The sequence below is a fragment of the Ictidomys tridecemlineatus genome, chromosome 4 (genome assembly GCF_052094955.1).
Source record: "Ictidomys tridecemlineatus isolate mIctTri1 chromosome 4, mIctTri1.hap1, whole genome shotgun sequence".
In the NCBI taxonomy this organism is placed as follows: Eukaryota; Metazoa; Chordata; class Mammalia; order Rodentia; family Sciuridae; genus Ictidomys; species Ictidomys tridecemlineatus.
The window spans coordinates 107,919,427-107,942,260 of NC_135480.1; the positions used below are offsets into that span (position 1 = coordinate 107,919,427).

Consider the following 22,834-nt stretch of genomic DNA (forward strand, 5'->3'; position numbering starts at 1 on the left):
ATGTCTTTCCTTAGCCCACTTATTGATTGGGTTATTTGGGGTTGTTTTGTTTTGTGGTGTTAATTTTTTTATGTGTTCTAATTAGTTATGCATGACTTAAATGAATTTTGATACATCATACATAAATTGAGTACAATTTCTCATTCTTCTGGTTACACATGATGTAGAATCCCACTGGTCATGTAGTCATATATGTACATAGGGTAATAATGTCTAATTCATTCTAATCTTCCTATCCCTATAGGAGAGGTCCCCTTCCTTCACTCCCCTCTACCTAAAGAAATGCTATTCTTTCCAGAGTGGTTGCACAAATTTTCAGCCCCAACAGCAATGTATGAGTGTACCTTTTTCCCCACATCCTCACCAACACTTATTTTTGCTTATATTTTTGATAATTTCCATTCTGACGGAGTGAGATGGAATCATAGACTAGTTTTGATTTGCATTTCTCTAATTAATAGAGATGTTGAACATTTTTTCATATATTTGTTGATCAATTATATTTCCTCTTTTGTGAACCTGTCTGTTCAGTGCCTTAGCCCATGTATTGACTGGGTTATTTGGGGGTTTTTTGGGGGGCGGATATTAAGTTATTAAAGTTTTTATATATCCTGGAGATTAGTGCTTTATCTGAGATGCAGATGACAAAGAGTTTCTACCATTCCATAGGCTTTCTCGTCACACCCTTGATTATTTCATTTGCTGTGAAGAATATACAAATTTCATTCTACTGCATATGGATTTCCAGTTTTCCCAACAACATATGTTGAAGAGGATATCTCTTCTTCGATGTATTTTTTAGTGCCTTTGTTTAATATGAGATAACAGTATTTATGTGGGTTTGTCTCTGTGTTTCCTATTCTATTCCATGGATGTTCTCGCCTGTTTTGGTGCCAATATCATGCTATTTTTTTGTTACTATAGCTATATATTATGATTTTAGATCTGGTATTGTGATGCCAAACTTGTTTGGCTTTTCTTTCTAAGGATTGCTTTGGCTAATCTGGCCCTCTCATATTTTTCAGATGAATTTCATGATTGCTTTTTTTTTATTTCCATGAAGAATGCCATTAGAATTTTGATGGGAATTGCATAGAATCTGTATAGCACTGTTGGTAGTATGGCCATTTTAACAATATTAATTCTGTCTATCCAAGAACATGGGAAGTCTTTCCATCTCCTAAGGTCTTCTTCAATATCTTTCTTTAGTGTTCTGTAGTTTTCACTGTAAGTAATTTTTACCTCTTTTGTTAGATTGATTACAAGTGTATTTTTTGAGGCTATTGTGAATGAGATGGTTTTCTAATTTGTTTTTCAGTTGATTCTTCATTGTAATATAGGAATGTGATTGATTTAGGAGGGTTAATTTTGTATTCTGCTACCTTGATGAATTCATTTATGAGTTATAGAAGTTTTCTGGTGGGGTTTTGGGGTCTTCAAAATATACAATCATGTTGATGTCAAACTGTTTTAGCCCTTCTTTTCCCACTCATATCCCTTTAATTTCTTTCTTTTGCCTAATTGCTCTGGCTAGAGATTTGAAAATTATGTTGAAAAGAAGTTGTGAAAGGAGGCATTCCTGTCTTTTTCCTGTTTTTACAGGGAACACTTTCAGTTTTTCTCCACTTAGAATTATGTTGGCCTTGAGTTTGTCATATATACCTTTTTCAATGATCATTTTATCCCTATTTTTGCTAGTGCTTTAATCATAAATGAATGATGCATCTTGTCAAATGCTTTTTATGCATCTTTTGAGAAAATCATGTGATTCTTGTCTTTAAATCTATTTATGTGATGAATTTCATTTACTGATTTCTGTATGTTGAACCAGACTTGCCTCCCTGGGATGAAACCCATTTGATCATGGTGTACTATCTTTGTAATGTTTTGTATCTGATTTGCCAGTATTTTATTGAGAATTTTTGCATATATGTTCATCAAGGATATTGTTCTCATATTTTCTTTCCTTGATATGTCTTTGTCTGGTTTTGGTAACAGTATGATATCAGCTTCACATAAAAAAGGTTTTCAGTTTTAAGAGGTAAATAGGGCAGATGCAGAGGCAACATAGGATGTGTTCTTTATGAAGGAGGAAGAGAAAATAGAATAAAAGAAGAGTCAAAGAGGGAACAATATAGTTTGGCTGTTAGCAAGAGGAAACAAGGGGAAACAAAGTTGTGCAACAGACAATACAAAATCAACCCAAAATATATTAATCAAAACATCTAATCCTCAAAAAAAGAGTAACAGAAAATAACTACCTTTAAGAAATGCTAGAAATGAGAAAGCAGAAACAAATATGTAGAAATGTCCATGTATCAATCAGTACACATTCAAAAAATGAAAAAAAAAACAGAATAGTCAATGAGAGTATATTCTTGTGCTGTCTGTGTGGAACTGTATTTCCATTTCTCAGCTTCCATTTTCAGCAGAATAATGTGGGGTGCAGTGGGAAGTGCTGTTGGCTCCACTCCCAGGGTATAGATGCTGCTGGAGTCTGTGAAATGAGTTTCTGGAAGTGAAGCTCCCTAGGGCAGGGATCAGGTGTAGCATTGCCCCCAGATGTTTTATTGTGTGGACAGTTGTCAGGCATTATTAAATCAATGCAACTCTAGGAATGCAGTCTCCCCAGGACTCCACACTGGGATAGGGAGCCAATCCTTTGACTTTTCTGTCATTCACAGATACTGTGCTTTCTAGCCTCTCAATGTCTGCCCCCAAGCATTGTCACTCCCTCCTGTTCAGATTCTCCAGCCACTGTCATTGTTCTTGCAAGCTGCTGGACTCAAGGGAGGGGAGTGAAGCAGGGTCTCTCCAGCCTCTCTGATCTATACTACTCCTGAGCAAAATGTTCTCTGTGCCAGAAATTCTCCTGATTTGCTAAACTCAGTCTAGATCCCACAGCTGGAATCTGCTGAATTTAAGCATGGGACTCAGCCCCAAACTCACAGATCTTCATTCCTGGTCTCAATTGGTACTGCTGCAACATAGACAAAGATGGCTGCAGCTTCATCTTCCTGTGCACAACTCAGAGACCTTGGGTATCTTTCATGGACTAATTTAATGAGCCAAGTAGCCTCTGGATCAGCCAAAGCAGGATGTTCTTCCAATCCTGGGGCTCATCAGGACTGTCCAAAGCACTTTTCTGCCTTTTCCAGTCCTATATACTAATTTCACCTGCTCCTGCCAGGAGGCCACCTCCAGTTTTATTCCATTTCCTTGTCTGATGCATCCAAAATTTCCCACTCTCTAAGGCTCTCTGTCCAATACTGAGTATCAGTGAAGTTCCTTTTTCACCTACCTATACTACAGAGAAGCAGTATTGCCGCTAGAGTCCATGTCGTGAAGCTGTGAGAAATGCTGTTTCTCACTAGTCCACCATTTTGTCACCTATTTCATTCTTTTTTATACCTTCTATTTTTATTTTCATTGTGCTCACATTTCTTTTAAATTCTTGGGAGAATTTATAAAGCTGTTTTAAAACTGTTGCATCTTAATTCCATCAGATCTCATTGTTTCTTTTTTCTTTTTTTCCTGGTTTTTGGACATATTTTTCTGCTTATCTGAATGCCTGGTAATTTTTTATACTACAGTGCACATTGTTGACTCTCTGGATTACTTTTTATTTCTTTAAAAAGATTTGAAATTTGTTGAGGCAGCCAGTTAAGCTACTTATAGTACACCTCAATGTTTTTGAGGTGTAATTTTATTATTTCTTAGAAAATATCAACTGTACCTTTAGTCAGGAACTAGGTTAACCCTAAGACTAAGACAAGAACTTTTGGATATCTCTACTGACTGACACGAACGTTCAGAGATCTCTCTGCTGGTAATGGAAACAAACACATCCCTGTGTATTCTATGATAATTAATTATTCAGCTTTAAATTCCCAGGTATTTGTTCTTTACCAAGTTTCATGGAGCTTTATCATAGTTATAGCTTCATATCCATACAAAGACACAAGAAGTCCTCTACACAGATTTCTGGAGCTCTTTATCTCTGTTGCTTTAATATGCTTCTCCCTGTGTTCCATGTACTTCAGCCTCCACAAGTCTGACCTGCATCTTCTTAACTATGATAAGACGTGAAGCATGATAAGATCAGTTTTGATTGTATGAACTATCAAGTAAGCCAACCAAAGCTGCCTACAAGAGTCAACTGGTAGAATAAAATTCACACTTAACCAAACAGCAACAATAGAGACACAAGAAAGAAAATGTTCTGAAGAAGATCACCATTAAACAGGGTCAAGATGGAGGAGGGAAAGAGAGAGAGAAGGGAAATTGCATGGCAAAGGAAGGAGACCCTCATTGTTATACAAAATTATATATAAGAGGAAGTGAGGGGAAAGGGGAAAAAACAAGAGAGAGAAATGAATTACAGTAGATGGGGTAGAGAGAGAAGATAGGAGGAGAGGGGAGGGGAGGGGGATAGTAGAGGATAGGAAGGGCAGCAGAATACAACAGTCACTAGTATGGCAGTACGTAAAAAAGTGGATGTGGAACCGATGTGAATCTGCAATATGTATACGGGGTAAAAATGGGAGTTCATAGTCTGCTTGAATCAAATGTATGAAATATGATATGTCAAGAGCTTTGTAATGTTTTAAACAACTAATAATAAAAAAAAGAAAAGAAAAGAAAGAAAATGTTCAGATAAAAGCAGAAATGGAACAGTGCCATTAAACCTCAGGCAGCAAGGCATTGTATTTTCTTAAACACCTCACAGAAAAAAGAGGGACTTCTCTAGATGTGAATTTAGAATAGTAATTTAATACAGAAATAAAAAATAGAAAATAATTAAGATAAAATTATTATAAGAGAATGACTTTCCTGTAAGGATTATAAAATAAATCACATAGACATGATCTATGTCTGAATATATACTGTAACATTATTTCCAATGAGCTAAAAAACATTATAAAAATGATACAAATTATGAAAGGATAAGATGTGAATTTTAAAAAATCATAAATTAAGCAATAAAACTATGGAAGTTATCAAAAATAAAGGAACAAAATTAATTTTATTAATTAAGACTAAATTAGAAATAACAGAAAATAAATAAGTATAACAGATAATACCTAAGGAGAAGTAGAAGGAAAATGGAAAAGGAAAAATTATGAGGGTTTATGAGAAAGTAAACTTGGAAAAAAAGATCTAACTGGCATAGAGTAGAAGCCCCAGTAGAGAAATTCAGACCAAGAGAACACAACAAATGATATATTTAAAAAGTTTTTCTGTTTAAAAAGAATAGAAATAAAGCCAACATATGACCCAGAAATCCCACTCCTCAGTATTTATCCAAAAGAACTAAAATCAGCATATTATAGTGATAGAGTCACATAGATGTTTATAGCAGTGCCATTCACAATAGCCAAGTTATAGAACCAGCCCTGGTGACTATCAACAGATAAGTATATAATGAAAACGTGATATATATAAACAATGGAGTTTTATTCAGCCATAAAGAATGAAGTTATGGCACTTACCAGTAAATTGATTGAAAGGGCATGCTAAGTAAAATAAGCCAGACTCAGAAAGTCAAGTGTTGAATGTTTTCTCATATGTAGAAGCTAGATAAATGTAAGAGGGTAGTGGGAATTGGATCTTATGAAAATAGAAGGAAGTAAAAAATAGAGGAAATAGTGAAGTAAAGGAAAGAGATTGAGGAGAAGGGAGGAGGGATGGAAAAGGGGAGGAAATGCAGAATGAATATGATAAAATTACACTATGTACATGTGTAAATAAGCCACAGTGAATTCCACTTTTATGTATATCTATAAAGAACCAGTTTAAATAAATAAATAGAAGACAGACCAATAGAGTACATGAAGAGGAATATGGAAAGAGAAAACACTGGGGACTGAAATTGAGCAAATTGAATTCCATGCATGTATGATTATGTCAAAAATAAAAGCGTTTTTATACTTATGTTTTTAATTTTGTTTATAATTTTAATTTTAGCACATGACAGTAAGGTATATTTTGTAATATTATACATACATAGAATAAGTGTAACTTGTTCCAATTAGGATCTCATTATTGTGGTGTACATGATGTGGAGTTACATTGGTCATATATTCATATATGAGGATAGGAAAAATATGTCTAATTCATTCTACTACCTTTCCTATTTCCATCCTCCTTCCTTCCCTTCATTACCCATTGTCTAGTCCAATGAACTTCTGACCTTCACCTCCCCCATGTGGGTTAGCATCCACATATCAGAGAGAACATTCTGCCTAATAAAAGCATTTTTTTTAAAAAAAGAAATATTTCCTGGTGCTAAAAATAGAATTGAAGTGACATAGTAAGAAGAAAGACCACACATAAGAAAACTTCCCCAGAATAAATATTAATACAAGTACTAATAAAATTACTAGACTTAAACAAATGAGAGATCCTCTGAGAATTGCATGTTCCTTATTTCCTTAGTTCCATTTGAAAAAACCTGGAAACATCATGAATCCAAAAATGATGAGCCTCTCTAGCACTTAGTTTGTTTCTGAACAAACATCTTTTTCTCACTAAAAGGATCAAATTTCTAAGATAAAGGATTATTTTCAGGTCTGAAGAATTAAATGTATGAGATGATTTCAGAATACCTTGTCATTATCAGATAATACGGCAGGTATTAAATGCTACAGCTCGGGACTGAAAAGAATCCAGAGACAAACTGAAGAGAATTCTAAGGTCCAAAGATACAAAATTTTGATCAAGAAAAGGAATTACTGCAATGTATTAGAAAACATAAAATACATTTTTGTTGGTGAATTTATATGAATATACTAGCCATTGATAATCTGCCTATAAACATGGCACCTGTTTGGGTTCTCGTGCCTTGAAGAATTGTATATACTTCACCACTGCATGACCTCTGCTAGTGGCACTCTGGAATTGTTTTAGATAAGTCTTTTAGATAGAATGTGTGTTATCAATATGGATCCAGTTGTCAGGTATTTTTTCAGTTTTTGAAGAAATAAATTTTGAGGAGATATAAGAAAATAATGCATCTTATGAAATGTTACAGCAAAGTGTACCATTGACCTTTGACTATTAGGAGTTTTAAGGGTGTTAAAATCTGTAACAGACAGTTCAGGGAATTAATCAGAGAGTTGTGAGCTCACCAAACACATTTCAGTACAGATTTTTTCTTTATCAACTGAACTTAAAGGAAGAAGTTAAAGCGTTAAAGTTTGAGTGGAAGAGCCTGCCATTGCTGTTCCACATCTGGTTGTTGCTTCTTACATTCCTTTATTGAGTCTGTATTTTCATAAGTTTTTGTGAGGTAAATGTTGAACCCTTCTACTTCAAGGTCAAGAAAAAATCAGAAGCCACTGATACAGGCAACTTACTTGTGTGTTTTCTTCTTTTTCCATGACCATACCTACTGCCTTGTCTTGACTTATAAGCAAAACTGGAAAACCTACAAAATAAATACTTTGTTATTTATCTAGAAATAATACAAAAAATATTGTTATTATTTTTGGCAAAGAAAATCAATTTGTATAGTTTATTTCAATCTACATATATGTGAATTTTGTTTAAGAAAAAGAAAAATAATTTACCACCTTTGTAAAATAATAGAACATCAAATAACCGTTTTGAAAATTAGAAAATGAAGGTGATTTATTTTTATCTTAATTATGGTGGTATACATGAAAATATTCAGTTAACAAAATGACATTAAACAAAATATACATACATATATACACACACACAAACAACTAAAATGAGGAGCCTCTAAATAAAATCAATAGATTGTGTTAATGACAGTATCCTGGGTGTGATATTGTTTTTCAAAATTTGTATGGGGAAAATGACATAAAGGATACAACATAGGATCTGGCTATACTGTTTCTTACAACTGCATGTGAGGAAGTGCTGAGCGTGGTGCTCAGAGCAGCGGCTTTAATAGAGATTTCGCGCAGCTTGTTAGAGCTCCTTTCACCATTAATCTGTAGCGGACCATTTTGCCAAGCAGCAGGAAGTACAAAGAGATTGAAAAAGAGACGCTTGGCTCCCGAATGCTTTGCTGCTCAGAGCCTCGGGCGCTTTGCTCCCACCTGCTTCCTCTTTCACTTTGCTCCGGGCAGAGAAGCTGAATGTGTAATCAGCAGTGGATTGTAAGTACCCGAGGCAAAGAAAGCTCAGTGCGCCCCACCTTTTTTTTTTTTTTTTTTAATATTTTCTATACAGGGAGAGTTTGTGGATTGGGATTGTTGGCTGGGCTGTGGTTTTGGTGCCGAAAATCAACTCCGCAGGAGCGGCCATTTGCTTTCTGCTTGCTGTCTTGATGGCTCTGTCTACATTGTCCAGCAGCCGCAACTAGAGGTTGGAACTGAGCTGCGTGCCAAGCCCTGTCTTCCGAAGGCTGGACCAAGGCCTCGAGCGCCTCAGTCGCCTGTTCGCCGCTGCACCTTTGGGCAGAGCTTGCTCTGGGGTCGTTCTGCATCCCCCTGCGAGGGGATCCATGCTCCGGAGAAGGGGGCCAGAGAGCCTCGGCCGCAGCGCTTGGGCCCCGGGGGCCAGGTACCGGGCCGAGGAGCTGCAGAGGCCGTGGTGGCGCCGTGCGGCGCCCGAGAGCGTGGCCCAGAGGCGGAGGCAACGGCGGCAGGGTTTCATTTCTAGAAATCTGGACTGGAAACAGAGCAACAATTTGTATAATCCCAAGATCTTGCTTATGCCAGGAAGCTATAAGGGTAACATGAATATCATTGAGGAGATCTAACATGGTGGCAGGCGCGGAGAGATCAAGTCTCTGACCTCTTCAACTGCGCGGGCATAGGGAGCCGTAAATTATCTAAAGGTTGTTTGCTCAGGATCACTAGGCAATGCTGAGCTGACGTGGATCTGGGGCGAACAGTCTGGGCCCCTCAGAAAACACACACTGAGCCCAGATCGGCTGCATTCAAGCTCCGGTTCGCCTGCTCCTCGTGACTCAGCACTAATGATCCCGCTGAAATAACTGATCGGCCCTTCTGAACTTAGAGGTAAAAGCCAACCGAGCCTTCATAGACAGTGGCCACAGGACTGAAACGGGGATTGGGAGAGACAGTCAGGACCCACCCGTTGCATTGGTCAACCGGTAAAGGGAATGAACGGTCACCATTTGCATGGGATACCACCTTGGCAGAGAACTGACATCACGGGCGGAGGAGATAACTGCATTGAAACCAGCGAGAGAGGTGTGTAATCCCCTAGCCATCTCTCTCCACACAGCGGGGGAAACCTTAAGGGCCCCTCCCAGCTCTCCCATAAGGGCCCCTCCCAGCTCTCCTATGAGCAATAGCCAGACCGAGGGAATCAGGAGTGGTGCGGGACTCACAGCGCGGAACTCCTGGCTATGGTTCCCACCAGTGCTGACAACTGAGGTCTCTTGCACCAGCTATCGGGGGCATGGCTACCGGAGGGCAAGCAAATTACTGGAGGTTCTCAGCCCCAAGCGCTACAAACTTAGGGTCTGAGGGAGGCAAATAGGGAGAGTGAGCCCAGGTGTTCATGAAAACAGGGCTCCCAGGAGCAGCAGACCTGGCATGTAGTCAGTATTGTGGTGAGTGTCACAGGTGAGCAGGGCCTGGCTTGAGGAATCACAAGAGAAGGCCTTAGGCACTCAGGATTGGAGACCCGCCCAGTCTGGGAGAAAGAGCTGCTGCACAGTGATTGGTTCCCACCTATTGAGAGGAGAAGCTTGACCCAGTGGACACAGCTCCACCTACTGGAAGAGAAGTTAATCGAACTCTAGGACTACATTTATTATTATTATCATTTTTTTTCTTTTTCTTTTTTTTCCCTTTTCTTTCATTTTTAATTTTTGTTGTTCTTTAACTTTTTAAAATGTTTTTAATTTTTTTAATTTTTTTATTTTATTATTATTATTTTTTTATTTTAATTTTCATTTTTTTATTATCATTATTATTTTTGTAAAAAAGTTTTTTTCTTTTCTTTTTTTTCTTTTTTTTTATTGTTGGTCATTCAAAACATTACACAGTTCTTAATACATCATATTTCACAGTTTGATTCAAGTGGGTTATGAACTCCCAACTTTACCCCGTATACAGATTGCTGTATCACATCAGTTACCCTTCCATTGATTGACATATTGCTTTTCTAGTGTCTGATGTATTCTGCTGTCAGTCCTATTCTCTACTATCCCCCCTCCCCTCCCCTCCCCTCCCCTTTTCTCTCTCTACCCCTTCTACTGTAAATCATTTCTTCCATTTGTATTATCTTGTCTTACCCCTCCTTTCCTCTTATATATCATTTTGTATAACCCTGAGGATCGCCTTCCATTTCCATGCGATTTCCCTAAATTTTTTTGTTTGTTTTGTTTCTTTTGTCTTTTCATTTCTTTTCAATTTTCTTATTCCCCTTCCTTGAATTCTACTTGCCTACTCTCATTCTCTTTAGTGACTTCTTCCCTGCCCTTCTAATATCTTTCCTCCCAAGCATCAAATAAATTTATAAGAGTAAACAGTAATTCAGCAGTCAAACAGAACAAGAAGTAACATGAGCAGCATAAAAAAGCAAGGAAGAAAAGGACTACAAACAATGAAGGACAGCCTAAATATTCAGGACGACCTAGAGTCAGCAGAAAAATGGTCACATAAAGAACTCAAGGAATACCGTAGACAGATGAAATGGAACCTTAAAGAGGATATGAGACAGCAAATTTAAACAGTGAAAGAACACATTGAAAATGAATCACATAAACAGATAAAAGAAGTTAAGCATCTTTATCAGGACATAGAGATTATTAAAAAAATCAAACAATAACTCTAGAAATGAAGGAAACGATAAACCAAATTAAAAACTCAATTGAGAGTTTGGTTTACAACAAAGTGGAGCAAGTATAAGCCAGAACATCAGATAATGAAGACAAAATATATCATCTTGAAAAGAGCCTAGCCAACTCAGAAAGGCTGGTTAAAAATCACGAGAAAAACACCAAGAGATATGGGATAACATAAAAAAACCAAACGTACAAGTCATCAGGATAGAGGAAGGTACAGAGATTCAAACCAAGGGAATTAGTAACCTGCTGAATGAAATAATTATAGAAAACTATCCAGAAATAAAAAAGGAAACAGATATACAAATTGTAGATGCATACAGGACACCGAGCACACAAAATCACAGTAGACCAATGCCAAGACACATTGTTATGAAGATATCCAATATACAGAACAAAGAGAAAATATTAAAAGCTACAAGAGAAAGGAGGTAGATCACACTCAGGGGTAAACCAATAAGGTTAACAACGGATTTTTCATCACAGATGCTGAAATCGAGAAGATCCTAGAACAACGTATTTCAAACACTGAAAGACAATGGATGCCAACCAAGAATTCTGTATCCAGCAAAATTAAGCTTCAGGAATAACAACGAAATAAAAATCTTTCATGATAAACAAAAGCTAAAAGAATTTGCAGCCAGAAAACCAGCATTGCAAAGCATCTTGAGCAAAACACTACACGAGGAAGAAATGAAAAACAATAACCAAAGCCATCAGTGGGAAGTGCCTCCATAAAGACAGAGGGTGGGGGGAAAGCTAACCCTGGAGAAACAAACTAAAAGAAGATAAATAATCAAACATGGCTGGAAGTACAAATCATACATCAATAGTATCTCTAAACATTAATGGCTTAAACTCTCCAATAAAGCGACATAGGCTGGTAACATGGATTAAAAAAAGAAATCCAACAATATGCTGCCTCCAGGAGACACATCTTATTGGAAAACACATACACAGGCTGAAGGTGAAAGATTGGGGAAAAATATACCACCCACACGGTCCTCGTAAGCATGCAGGGGTGGCCATCCTCATATCGAGTAAAATCGACTTCAAGACTAAGTTAATCAAAAGGGATAAGGAAGGACATTATATACTGTTAAAAGGAACCATTCACCAACAAGACATAACAATTATCAAATAATGGTGCTGCGATGTTCATAAAACAAATTCTCCTCAAGTTCAAGAATCAAATAGACCACAACACAATAATTATGGGTGACTTCAATACACCTCTCTCACCATTGGACAGATCCTCCAAACAAAAGTTGAATAAAGAAACTATAGAACTCAATATCACAATCAACAACCTAGACTTAACTGACATATATAGAATAGATCAACCAACATCAAGTGGATATACTTTTTTCTCAGCAGCACATGGATCCTTCTCAAAAATAGACCATATATTAGGCCATAGGGCAACCCTCAGTAAATATACAGGGGTGGAGATAATACCATGCATCTTATCTGATCAGAATGGAATGAAACTGGAAATTAATGATAAAAGAAGGAAGGAAAAATCCTACATCACATGGAAAACGAACAATATGTTACTGAATGATCAATGGGTTACAGAACATAAAGGAGGAAATCAAAAAATTCTTAGAGATAAATGAAAATACAGACACAACATATCGGCAGAATCTATGGGACACAATGAAAGCAGTTTTAAGAGGGAAATTCATCACCTGGAGGTCATTCCTCAAAAAAAGGAAAAACCAACAAATAAATGAGCTCACACATCATCTCAAATCCCTAGAAAAGGAAGAGCAAAACAACAGCAAATGTAGCAGAAGGCAAGAAATAATTAAAATCAGAGCGGAAATCAACGAAATTGAAACAAAAGAAACTATTGAAAAAATTAACAAAACTAAAAGTTGGTTCTTTGAAAAAATAAATAAGATCGACAGACCCTTAGCCATGCTAATGAAGAGAAGAAGAGAGAGAACTCAAATTACTAACATACGGGATGAAAAAGGCAATATCACAACAGATGCTACAGAAATACAGAAGACACTTAAAAATTATTTTGAAAACCTATATTCCAATAAAATAGAAGATAGTGAAGATATCAATAAATTCCTTAAGTCATATGATTTGCCCAGACTGAGTCAGGAGGATACTCACAACTTAAACAGACAGAAGAAGCAATCAAAAGACTTCCAACTAAGAAAAGCCCAGGACCAGATGGGTATACACCGGAGTTTTACAAAACCTTTAAAGAAGAATTAATACCAATACTTTTCAAGTTATTTCAGGAAATAGAAAAAGAGGGAGCTCTGCCAAATTCATACTATGAGGCCAACATCACCTTGATTCCAAAACCAAAGACACACTCAAAGAAAGAAAACTACGGACCAATATCTCTGATGAACCTAGATGCAAAAATCCTCAATAAAATTCTGGGGAATTGGATACAAAGGCACATCAAAAAAATTGTGCACCATGATCAAGTAGGATTCATCCCTGGGATGTAAGGATGGTTCAATATACAGAAATCAATAAATGTTATTCACCACATCAATAGACTTAAAGAACCATATGATCATCTCAATAGACGCAGAAAAAGCATTCGACAAAATACAGCATCCCTTTATGTTCAAAACACTAGAAAAACTAGGGATAACAGGAACTTACCTCAACATTGTAAAAGCTATCTATGCTAAGCCTCAGGCTAGCATCATTCTCAATAAAGAAAAATTGAAGGCATTCCCCCTAAAATCTGGAACAAGACAGGGATGCCCTCTATCACCACTTCTATTCAATATAGTTCTCGAAACACTGGCCAGAGCAATTAGACAGACGAAAGAAATTAAAGGCATAAAAATAGGAAAAGAAGAACTTAAATTATCACTATTTGCGGATGACATGATAATATATTTAACAGACCCAAAAGGGTCTACAAAAAAACTACTAGAACTAATAAATGAATTCAGCAAAGTGGCAGGATATAAAATCAACCCGCATAAATCAAAGGCGTTTCTGTATATCAGCGACAAAACTTCTGAAACGGAAATGAGGAAAAACACTCCATTCACAATATCCTCAAAAAAAATAAAATACTTGAGAACCAACCTAACAAAAGAGGTGAAAGATTTATACAATGAAAACTACAGAACCCTAAAAAGAGAAGTAGAAGAAGATCTTAGAAGATGGAAAAATATACACTGTTCATGGATAGGCAGAACTAACATCATCAAAATGGCAATATTACCAAAAGTTCTCTATAGGTTTAATGCAATGCCAATCAAAATCCCAAAGGCATTTCTTGTAGAAATAGATAAAGCAATCATGAAATTCATATGGAAAATAAAAGTCCCAGAGTAGCAAAAGCAATTCTAAGCAGGAAGTGTGAATCAGGCGGTATAGCGATACCAGATTTCAAACTATATTACAGAGCAATAGTAACAAAAACAGCATGGTACTGGTACCAAAACAGTCGAGTGGACCAATGGTACAGAATAGAGAACACAGAGACTAATCCACAAAACTACAACTATTTTATATTTGATAAAGGGGCTAAAAGCATGCAATGGAGGAAGGATAGCATCTTCAACAAATGGTGTTGGGAAAACTGGAAATCCATATGCAACAAAATGAAACTGAATCCCCTCCTCTCGCCATGCACAAAAGTTAACTCAAAGTGGATCAAGGATCTAGATATCAAATCAGAGATTCTGCGTCTGATAGAAGAAAAAGTTGGCTCCAATCTATATATTGTGGGGTCGGGCTCCAAATTCCTTAAAAGGACACCCATAGCACAAGAGTTAATAAAAAGAATCAACAAATGGGACTTACTTAAACTGAAAAGTTTTTTCTCAGCAAGAGAATCAATAAGAGAGGTAAATAGGGAGCCTACATCATGGGAACAAATTTTTACTCCTCACACTTCAGATAGAGCCCTAATATCCAGAATATACAAAGAACTCAAAAATTAAACAATAAGAAAACAAATAACCCAATCAACAAATGGGCCAAAGACCTGAACAGACACTTCTCAGAGGAGGACATACAATCAATCAACAAGTACATGAAAAAATGCTCACCATCTTTAGCAATCAGAGAAATGCAAATCAAAACCACCCTAAGATACCATCTCACTCCAGTAAGATTGGCAGCCATTATGAAGTCAAACAACAACAAGTGCTGGCGAGGATGTGGGGAAAAGGGTACTCTTATACATTGCTGGTGGAACTCCAAACTGGTGCGGCCAATTTGGAAAGCAATATGGAGATTCCTGGGAAAGCTGGGAATGGAACCACCATTTGACCCAGCTATTGCCCTTCTCGGACTATTCCCTGAAGACCTTAAAAGAGTGTACTACAGGGATACTGCCACATCGATGTTCATAGCAGCACAATTCACAATTGCTAGACTGTGGAACCAACCTAGATGCCCTTCAATAGATGAATGGATAAAAAAAAATGTGGCATTTATACACCATGGAGTATTATGCAGCACTAAAAAATGACAAAATCATGGAATTTGCAGGGAAATGGATGGCACTAGAGCAGATTATGCTTAGTGAAGCTAACCAATCCCTAAAAAACAAATACCAAATGTCTTCTTTGATATAATGAGAGCAACTAAGAACAGAGCAGGGAGGAAGAGCAGGAAGAAAAGATCAACATTAAACAGATACATTAGTTGGGAGGGAAAGGGAGAGAAAAGGGAAATTGCATGATAATGGAGGGAGACCCTCATTGTTATACAAAATTACACATAAGAGGTTGTGAGGGGAATGGGAAAATAAACAAGGAGAAAAATGAATTACAGTAGATGGGGTAGAGAGAGAAGATGGGAGGGGAGGGGAAGGGGATAGTAGAGGATAGGAAAAGTAGCAGAATACAACAGTTACTAATAGGGCATTATGTAAAAATGTGGATTTGTAACTGATGTGATTCTGCAATCTGTATTTGGGGTAAAATTGGGAGTTCATAACCAACTTGAAGCTAATGTATGAAATATGATATGTCAAGAGCTTTGTAATGTTTTGAATAACCAATAAAAAAAACAACTGCATGTGAATCTACAATAATCTCCAAATAAAGACTTTAGTTTAAGTCTCCTCGTTAACAATGTATTTTTGATAATATAATGCTGAATTATATTGTCATTGAAGAGGAAATTTTCTTATGAACTCACTTCCCTTATGAATGAGCACATACAGATGAGGAGATCCTATGAATCTATTTCTGCTGCTCCTCAACCTCCTGCCATTCTACACTGTCTACATGTACTGCAGCAGGAAGACAAATCAAGGATTAGCATTCTTTTACTAAACTACATAGTTTGTCTTACTAAAATCTTTGGATTTATTTTCAAAACCCTTTAAAATAAACATCTCAAAGCTAGTTGATGGTGTATACTAATAAATACTAACAATGAATAACTACCATAATGGTAATAAATGATGATGCTGATAGTAAGGATTGAGATGGTTGTGGAGATGCATATGAGAATGAGGTTGTTGTACTAAAATATTCTAATAGTAGCTTCAGATTCTAAGTTTCCCTAGCCACAAGACAACACTACCAGTATAAGAAAAATTAACAATCTTGGGAAATAAAACATGATTAACAGAGCAGGTATAAACTAAGACTCTAATTGTCCCTTTAGTGAGGACTACAATCTCCAGAGTAATTGCATCCCATGAGATGTTCTGCAATTATCAATTTAAACAGAACCTGAAGTCTTCTTATCTCCATGACCCATTTTTCATGACTGTACTAGACCTTTTAAGTTAATTTAAACTAGCTATATATCTGTAAACTTTTAGCATTTGCTAACTGTTGAAGCCAAAGGCATCTCACAAAATTTCCAGGAGAAGGTTTTTCATTTTCCCTCAACACAGATATTTCATTACATAGCTAAAACAAATGTATTCCTCTAGAGGATATGGCTTATTTGGGGGTGGAGGGTGTTAGCATCTGGCACATTACAGTGATGAGACCAGCATTAGGCTTTAAATTTTTTTAAGATAGGAAAGATAGAGCCATCACTGGGATATTTTAGAATTCCAAAGACTTCACAATGAAATATCCTTTATCATATTATTTTAATAATATGGCTTCAAAAAAATTTGCTTTAACATCTAAAAAAATCATTTTCTCATTTCAAATAAATTAAGTGTTCCGATAAATAACTCATTTGCCTATGACCTTTTTAAAATGTTATTGTGTTAAAATAGTGTACCTACACTTAATCAGAGTGAACTATGCTGTAATGTATTTATAAATAGTGAACTCTCTTTCTGAAATTAACAAAACATTTTTTGCAATTTTCCAAAAAAAATGTATAAGAAAACTCTTTCTTCCATGAATGAACTCTTATTTATAATGGAAGCTACTTACAACCATATTCCATGCAAACAAATGCATGCATAGAAAATATATGGAAGGATATTCATCAACCAGCATTAGGCTCCATATAGCAGAAAAATGAGTTTTGTTTTGGCTTAGTCACATTTCTAATTTACTATAATTGCATGTATATTGCATTTACAACATAAAATATATGTATAGAAATTAAAAACAAGACCGTTCTTCTATCAGAATTATAATAAATTCATTTTACTAAATAATAGGGAATTTATACATAAAGATGATTTGCAATAAACAATACAGTTTTGTGGAGACAAAACAGACTGATAGTGAGGATCTTGAATTTTAGGACCTGGTCTGTTTCCAACTAGCTGGGATACCTTGAGTAATTTACATAACTTTCAGAGCTTCAATTTATTATATGATTAAAAAAAAAAGCAAAACAAACCACAGAAGTCCTCTTTCTGTGCACTAAGCACATATAAAGATGTCAAGTGTAAGGCGTGTCACAATCACACATTTCTAAAGGTGCAGAAGTGTAGATTCATAAGGTTACACATGGAAGACATGGGAAGAAGCTTGCAACCAGGATAGAACAGAGGTAAGTTTGATTCCCAGTTACCAATAATTAGTAGTCCTTGAGTAAGTCACTTAATATCTGGCAACCGTTTTCTCAATATGACATGGGAATAAAAATTCTGCTCCAAACAGATTATACCCCCACAGTCAAAACTTTTAGAAATTACTGAAATTGGCTTTGAAAGACATGTGTAAACCATAGAGGATTGAACAATTACTTGTCACTCAATGATATGTGACTACCATATTACCCTAACACTGCCTCAGTTTCAGATATGTTTCCATGCCTTCACATTCACTAAATGTTTATATTTTGCATAGATGAAATTCCATTTCAAAAATAAATTCAATCTCCAACTGCAAAATATGAAAATATACTATTAATTGCCTGTAGGAGAGGTTCTCAAAATTTGGTATGCATCAACATCAGGAGAGATTACTGAAACTATGAATTTTCCAGAGATTGCTGGGCTCCATTCGAGAGACCTTGATTAGGGCCATGGGATGAGACCTACAAGCTCCAAGAAAAGGCAAAGCTATTGGTCCAAGAACAACATGTAGGTTCAATGATCTAGGATTTCTTAGGAGAGTGGTAAGAGTTCAAGATCTTGGTCCCTTTCCTCTCATCTTCAAGATCTCTGAAATACTCAGGAGCTGTCCCTTCACTCACCAAACAGCAGGAGTGAGGGGAAGTTATATAGGCCAGACAGGATGGCTCAGCAGACACCAAATGCAGAAAACAAGCTTCCCCAGGCTGTGCAGAGGCAGCCTCTCACAGGTTCTTCTTTACCATCCTCAAAGGCCTCCCACCCAGAGAAATGGCTGCAGAAAATGACTCCACAGTGACAGAGTTCCTTCTTGGGGGATTAACAACACAGCCAGGGCTCCAGCTCCCCCTCTTCATCCTCTTCCTGGGGATCTACGTGGTCACCATGGTGGGAAACCTGGGCATGATCACCCTCATTTGTCTCAACCCTCAGCTTCACACCCCCATGTACTTCTTCCTCAGCAACTTGTCACTCGTGGATCTCTGCTACTCCTCTGTCATTACATGCCCTCTGCTCTGTGCTGGTTGCTCTGGTCTACGCCACTGGACTAATTGGTTCAACAATAGGGACTGGCCTCATGTTAAAACTGCGCTATTGTGAGCCCCTCATCAGCCACTACTTCTGTGACATCCTCCCCCTGATGAAGCTCTCCTGCTCCAGCACCTATGATGTAGAGATGGTAGTCTTTTCCCTAGCTGGATTCGACATCACAGTCACTAGCTTAACCGTCCTTGTTTCCTACACCTTCATCCTGTCTAGCATCCTCCGCATCAGCTCCACAGAGGGTAGATCCAAAGCCTTCAGCACCTGCAGCTCCCACCTTGCAGCCATGGGGCTGTTCTATGGATCCACTGCATTCATGTACTTAAAGCCCTCCACTGCCACTTCCCTGGCCCAGGAGAACGTGGCCTCTGTGTTCTACACCACAGTGATCCCCATGCTCAACCCTCTGATCTATAGCCTGAGGAACAAGGAGGTAAAGGCTGCCCTTCAGAAGACACTGAGGAGGAAACTCTTTTAATGCAAATGTAATTATTCTTCTCAATATAAAAACAAGTTGTTATCAGAGGATGCCCTCTGCATGCCTACCCAATTGAGATGGGAAACAATCACATTTCTATGTGGTTGGAAGAATGCCTTCTCTCCTCCTTTCCTTTTCCTCTTTCCCTCCCTCTCTCATTTTGTTTGATACTAGCCAATTTCAAGTTCATATTCTTTCCTTTGGGATCCATTGCCTCTATTAAAGCTTCATGGTAAGCACTTTCTATATTAATTTTTAATTTAAATATTTTCAGTATTAAATTTGGGAGTTATTCATGGCCTTATTGCCTTCAATATAAAAAATAGTGCTCAACTCAATTCCTATTTATGGCACTTGGGAGAATTTAAGGTAAACAAAGGTGAATTTAAGTCACAGGTAATGAAACTCAGACTTTTTTTCATCCAGATTTCTCCTTCTCCTCTCTTTTTCCTCTAATATTCCTCCTTAATTCCTGCCCAAGATTTTCTGATTCCTTCATGTAATTTTCTTGGTAACAATAATAACTGCAGCTAGCATGTTTTGATGTTTACTCTGAGCCATGCAACTCTTCTTAGTGCTTTCTGTTGTATATTATTTAGGTCTTTAAAAAGGTAGGTACCATGGTACCCACCAAACAAACATAGAAACTTGGTTTAGTAATCTTCTTGTGGTTACACAGCTGGTAAACAACCAACACTGGAATCAAACAACAGTCTCATGACTACAGAGCCCACACTCTGTGATCTCACACTTTGTCCCCTTCACTATAGGCTGACAGTAACTTTGAACAGCCTATTAAAACTGCCCTAGTTTTTCTCTTCCAATTTCAAGTGGCTAAAATTTCTCAAACCCCTTCCTTTGTCATCTGCTCAAACCTCTTTCTCTGCAACATCTTCATGATGGCTAAGGGAAGATTACACCAGAGTGGCAGTCTCCCCCAAATTCATCTGGCTCTCTCCAAATTTTAGTACTGAAAGTCCCACATCCTGGGAAACCTCTCAATCTCAGGCAAACCAGGATGGCTGGTCACCATAGGCACAACAGATAAGACCTAGAAGTCAGGAAGCTCCAGCTGTCACTGCTGCCACCATTGAAGAATGTTTCCTATACCATGAAACTGGAATATAGATGACAGAATCCTATAATGAGCATCACCTGGAAACCTAATAAAAATGCAGATTTTCAGACCCCACTCCAGACCTACTGAGTTACAGGGTAGGGCCCAGCAATCTGTTTTAACAAGCCCTCAGGTGACTCTGATCACAATGAAGGGGGAGAACCTCCCACTCCCACCTTTCAAATCTTACATAAGTACACTTAATTAGTGGAAACTAATTAAATTCCAGAGAGCTAGTTGTGGGACACCTTCAGAGAATGTCTGTGGCTCTTTTTCCCACTAACAGTCTTCCTTAACTGAAGATAGACCCTTCAATACTTATTCTCTGTTTTGTAAAGACCTCTGTGTTTTCTGTTTTTTCTTGTGCATGGAGTGTCTCCATTATGCTTAGAATCATATCCTTTTTCCTCCTATCAAACCATGTTTTCCACTTAAAGACCATCTTAGTTTTTTTGTTTATTAACCCCTTCTTTATTTCAATCCTTTGCACATTCTTGATTCATTTGTTTTGCTTTTGGAAAATTATAGATTTTAAAATATTGTAGGGGAAGATTTCACTTTATGAAATAGAACATATATCCCCACAATTTAATTTTTTATGATAATATTATTTTGAAGGGCTTTGTGGACCTATGTAAAACAAAGATGAATTCTAAGTTTCATCACTAAATTCTTCCCCCACTATCTTCGTGGTAAGTTTCTTTGATCTTAGAAGTTTCACACAGTAGGGATACATGATCTAGCATCACTGTCAAAACTCATGAGTACTACCATTTTAAAATCCTTTGATTTAGCAAAAGTAACTATATTTCTAGTTTAGTGGGGAGAACTAAAGAGTTTCATCAAATACCTATAAGAACCCTTAATGCATAACTTCAGAAGACATGAAACCATTCCTAAATTTATGGATTTGCAATATGAATTCCTATTAAAGTACATTTATATGTAAGTCTGTTATATGCAATAAAATTTGAAAGACTGCCTATTATGTGTTCAGTCTTTTATTGTATTATACTGGTTGTCTTAGTCACACATAAGTTATGGAATATAGATTTTCCCTGGAGAGGGGTTTTCCTGCTTGAGACTTGTAGAATATAGTTTGGAAATGATGAATTAAAAGTAAAAGGGTTTTATTGAACTAAGCACATATACAGAGTTATATAAGAATGAGTGAACAGAAGAGAATGATATAATTCAAGGTCATTTTAAATTTCCTCCTGACTGCTTAAGAATATAACTTCTTGAAATATTCTCCTCCTTAGGTGCGTGTGTGAAACTTCTTTTATTCAAAACTTATTTGCTAAGTTAAATATTTATTAAGGCCACATCTAATCCTCAAAATATTATATTTTAGTATTATAATCCCTGTTTTTCAGATGGGAACAATGAGTCAGACAGTGTCGTCGAGCATCTTGCCCAAGTTGACACAGCTAATGACTATTAGAACTAGAATTTAATTGAAGATCTGTTTGACTGAAAAGCCTGATGATAGATGCTACATGTGCCATTTCAAATTCTTCTGTTGGTCACATTCACTATTCTGTCTGTGGGTATGTTTTTGGAAAAACTTCACACCTCAACCTCATTTATTCACTCTTGAAAGACACATGTCTGGAGCAATTCCCTATTGCTCTTTTTCTTATCACCTTTGCTTTGATGATTCTATGATTTGCATCTCACCTTCTTCTCTCTCATGGTCTGAACTTTCAATGTGAACTTCTTTCTTGTCTTTTGCCCTTTAAATGTTCTGCCAACATTTAATGTAATGGTCTTGTCTAAAATTTGGTTCATTATCCTTTTCCCTGGTTGATTCTTCACTTTTATCATAAATAAGTAGAGGTATATCAAATTTATTATTGCTTTTCTTTTGTTGCTTTGGATTTAATTTGTTATTTTTGTAGTTTCCTAGGTTGGAAACTTACACAGTTATTTTTAAATCTTTTCTCTTTTCTAATATGAGTTCAACGCTATAAATTCCCTCTAAGCACTATTTTCAATACCTCTCACAACTTTGAAAAGTTGTGTCTGTCTCTTCATTTAGTTCAATTATTTTTCAATTTCTCTTGAAATGTCTTCTTTGACCCATGTGTTCCTTATCAGAATGTCACTTAATCTTCATGTATATTGGGTTTTTCCAGCTATCATCTAGTTATTGATTTCTACAGTAACTGTGATCTGAAAGCAGACATTGGATGATTTCTACTCCTTTACATTTGTAAAGGTGTGGGTTTTGGCCCAGATTGGTCTATCTTGGTTGCCTGGGGTGGGGGAGGGGGGGAATCCCACCAACTCCCAAATTCTATGCATGCTATTTTTCCAGGCAACCATTCTAAACTACTTAATGTGTATTATATGCTTTTTTCTTTCTAAATGTGCTTTTTTGCAAATTTTTGCATATAATTTTAATATACATAAACAATATTGTGTTTTACATCTCATTATCTTTCT

At 36.8% G+C, this 22,834-nt stretch overlaps 1 protein-coding gene and 2 pseudogenes across 2 annotated transcripts in view; 1 reads left to right on the forward strand and 2 right to left on the reverse strand.

Moving 5' to 3' along the window:
* LOC106145341 (olfactory receptor 8B12-like) overlaps nucleotides 1–22,834 on the reverse strand; it is a 141,017-nt pseudogene that overhangs the window by 37,349 nt on the left and 80,834 nt on the right. The window contains exon 6 of the transcript XR_013437966.1: nucleotides 7,359–7,429. The product of XR_013437966.1 is annotated as an olfactory receptor 8B12-like (transcript). The remainder of the gene's footprint in view (nucleotides 1–7,358; nucleotides 7,430–22,834) is intronic.
* Nucleotides 7,612–9,822, reverse strand: LOC144377219 (uncharacterized). The gene is made up of 2 exons (XM_078047236.1): nucleotides 9,535–9,822; nucleotides 7,612–8,643 (listed from the first exon to the last, which is right to left on the reverse strand). The coding sequence occupies exons 1-2, from the start codon at nucleotides 9,539–9,541 to the stop codon at nucleotides 8,195–8,197; spliced, it is 456 nt and encodes a 151-aa protein (XP_077903362.1). The 5' UTR covers nucleotides 9,542–9,822; the 3' UTR covers nucleotides 7,612–8,194.
* LOC101954700 (olfactory receptor 8A1-like) lies at nucleotides 18,471–19,413 on the forward strand (annotated as a pseudogene).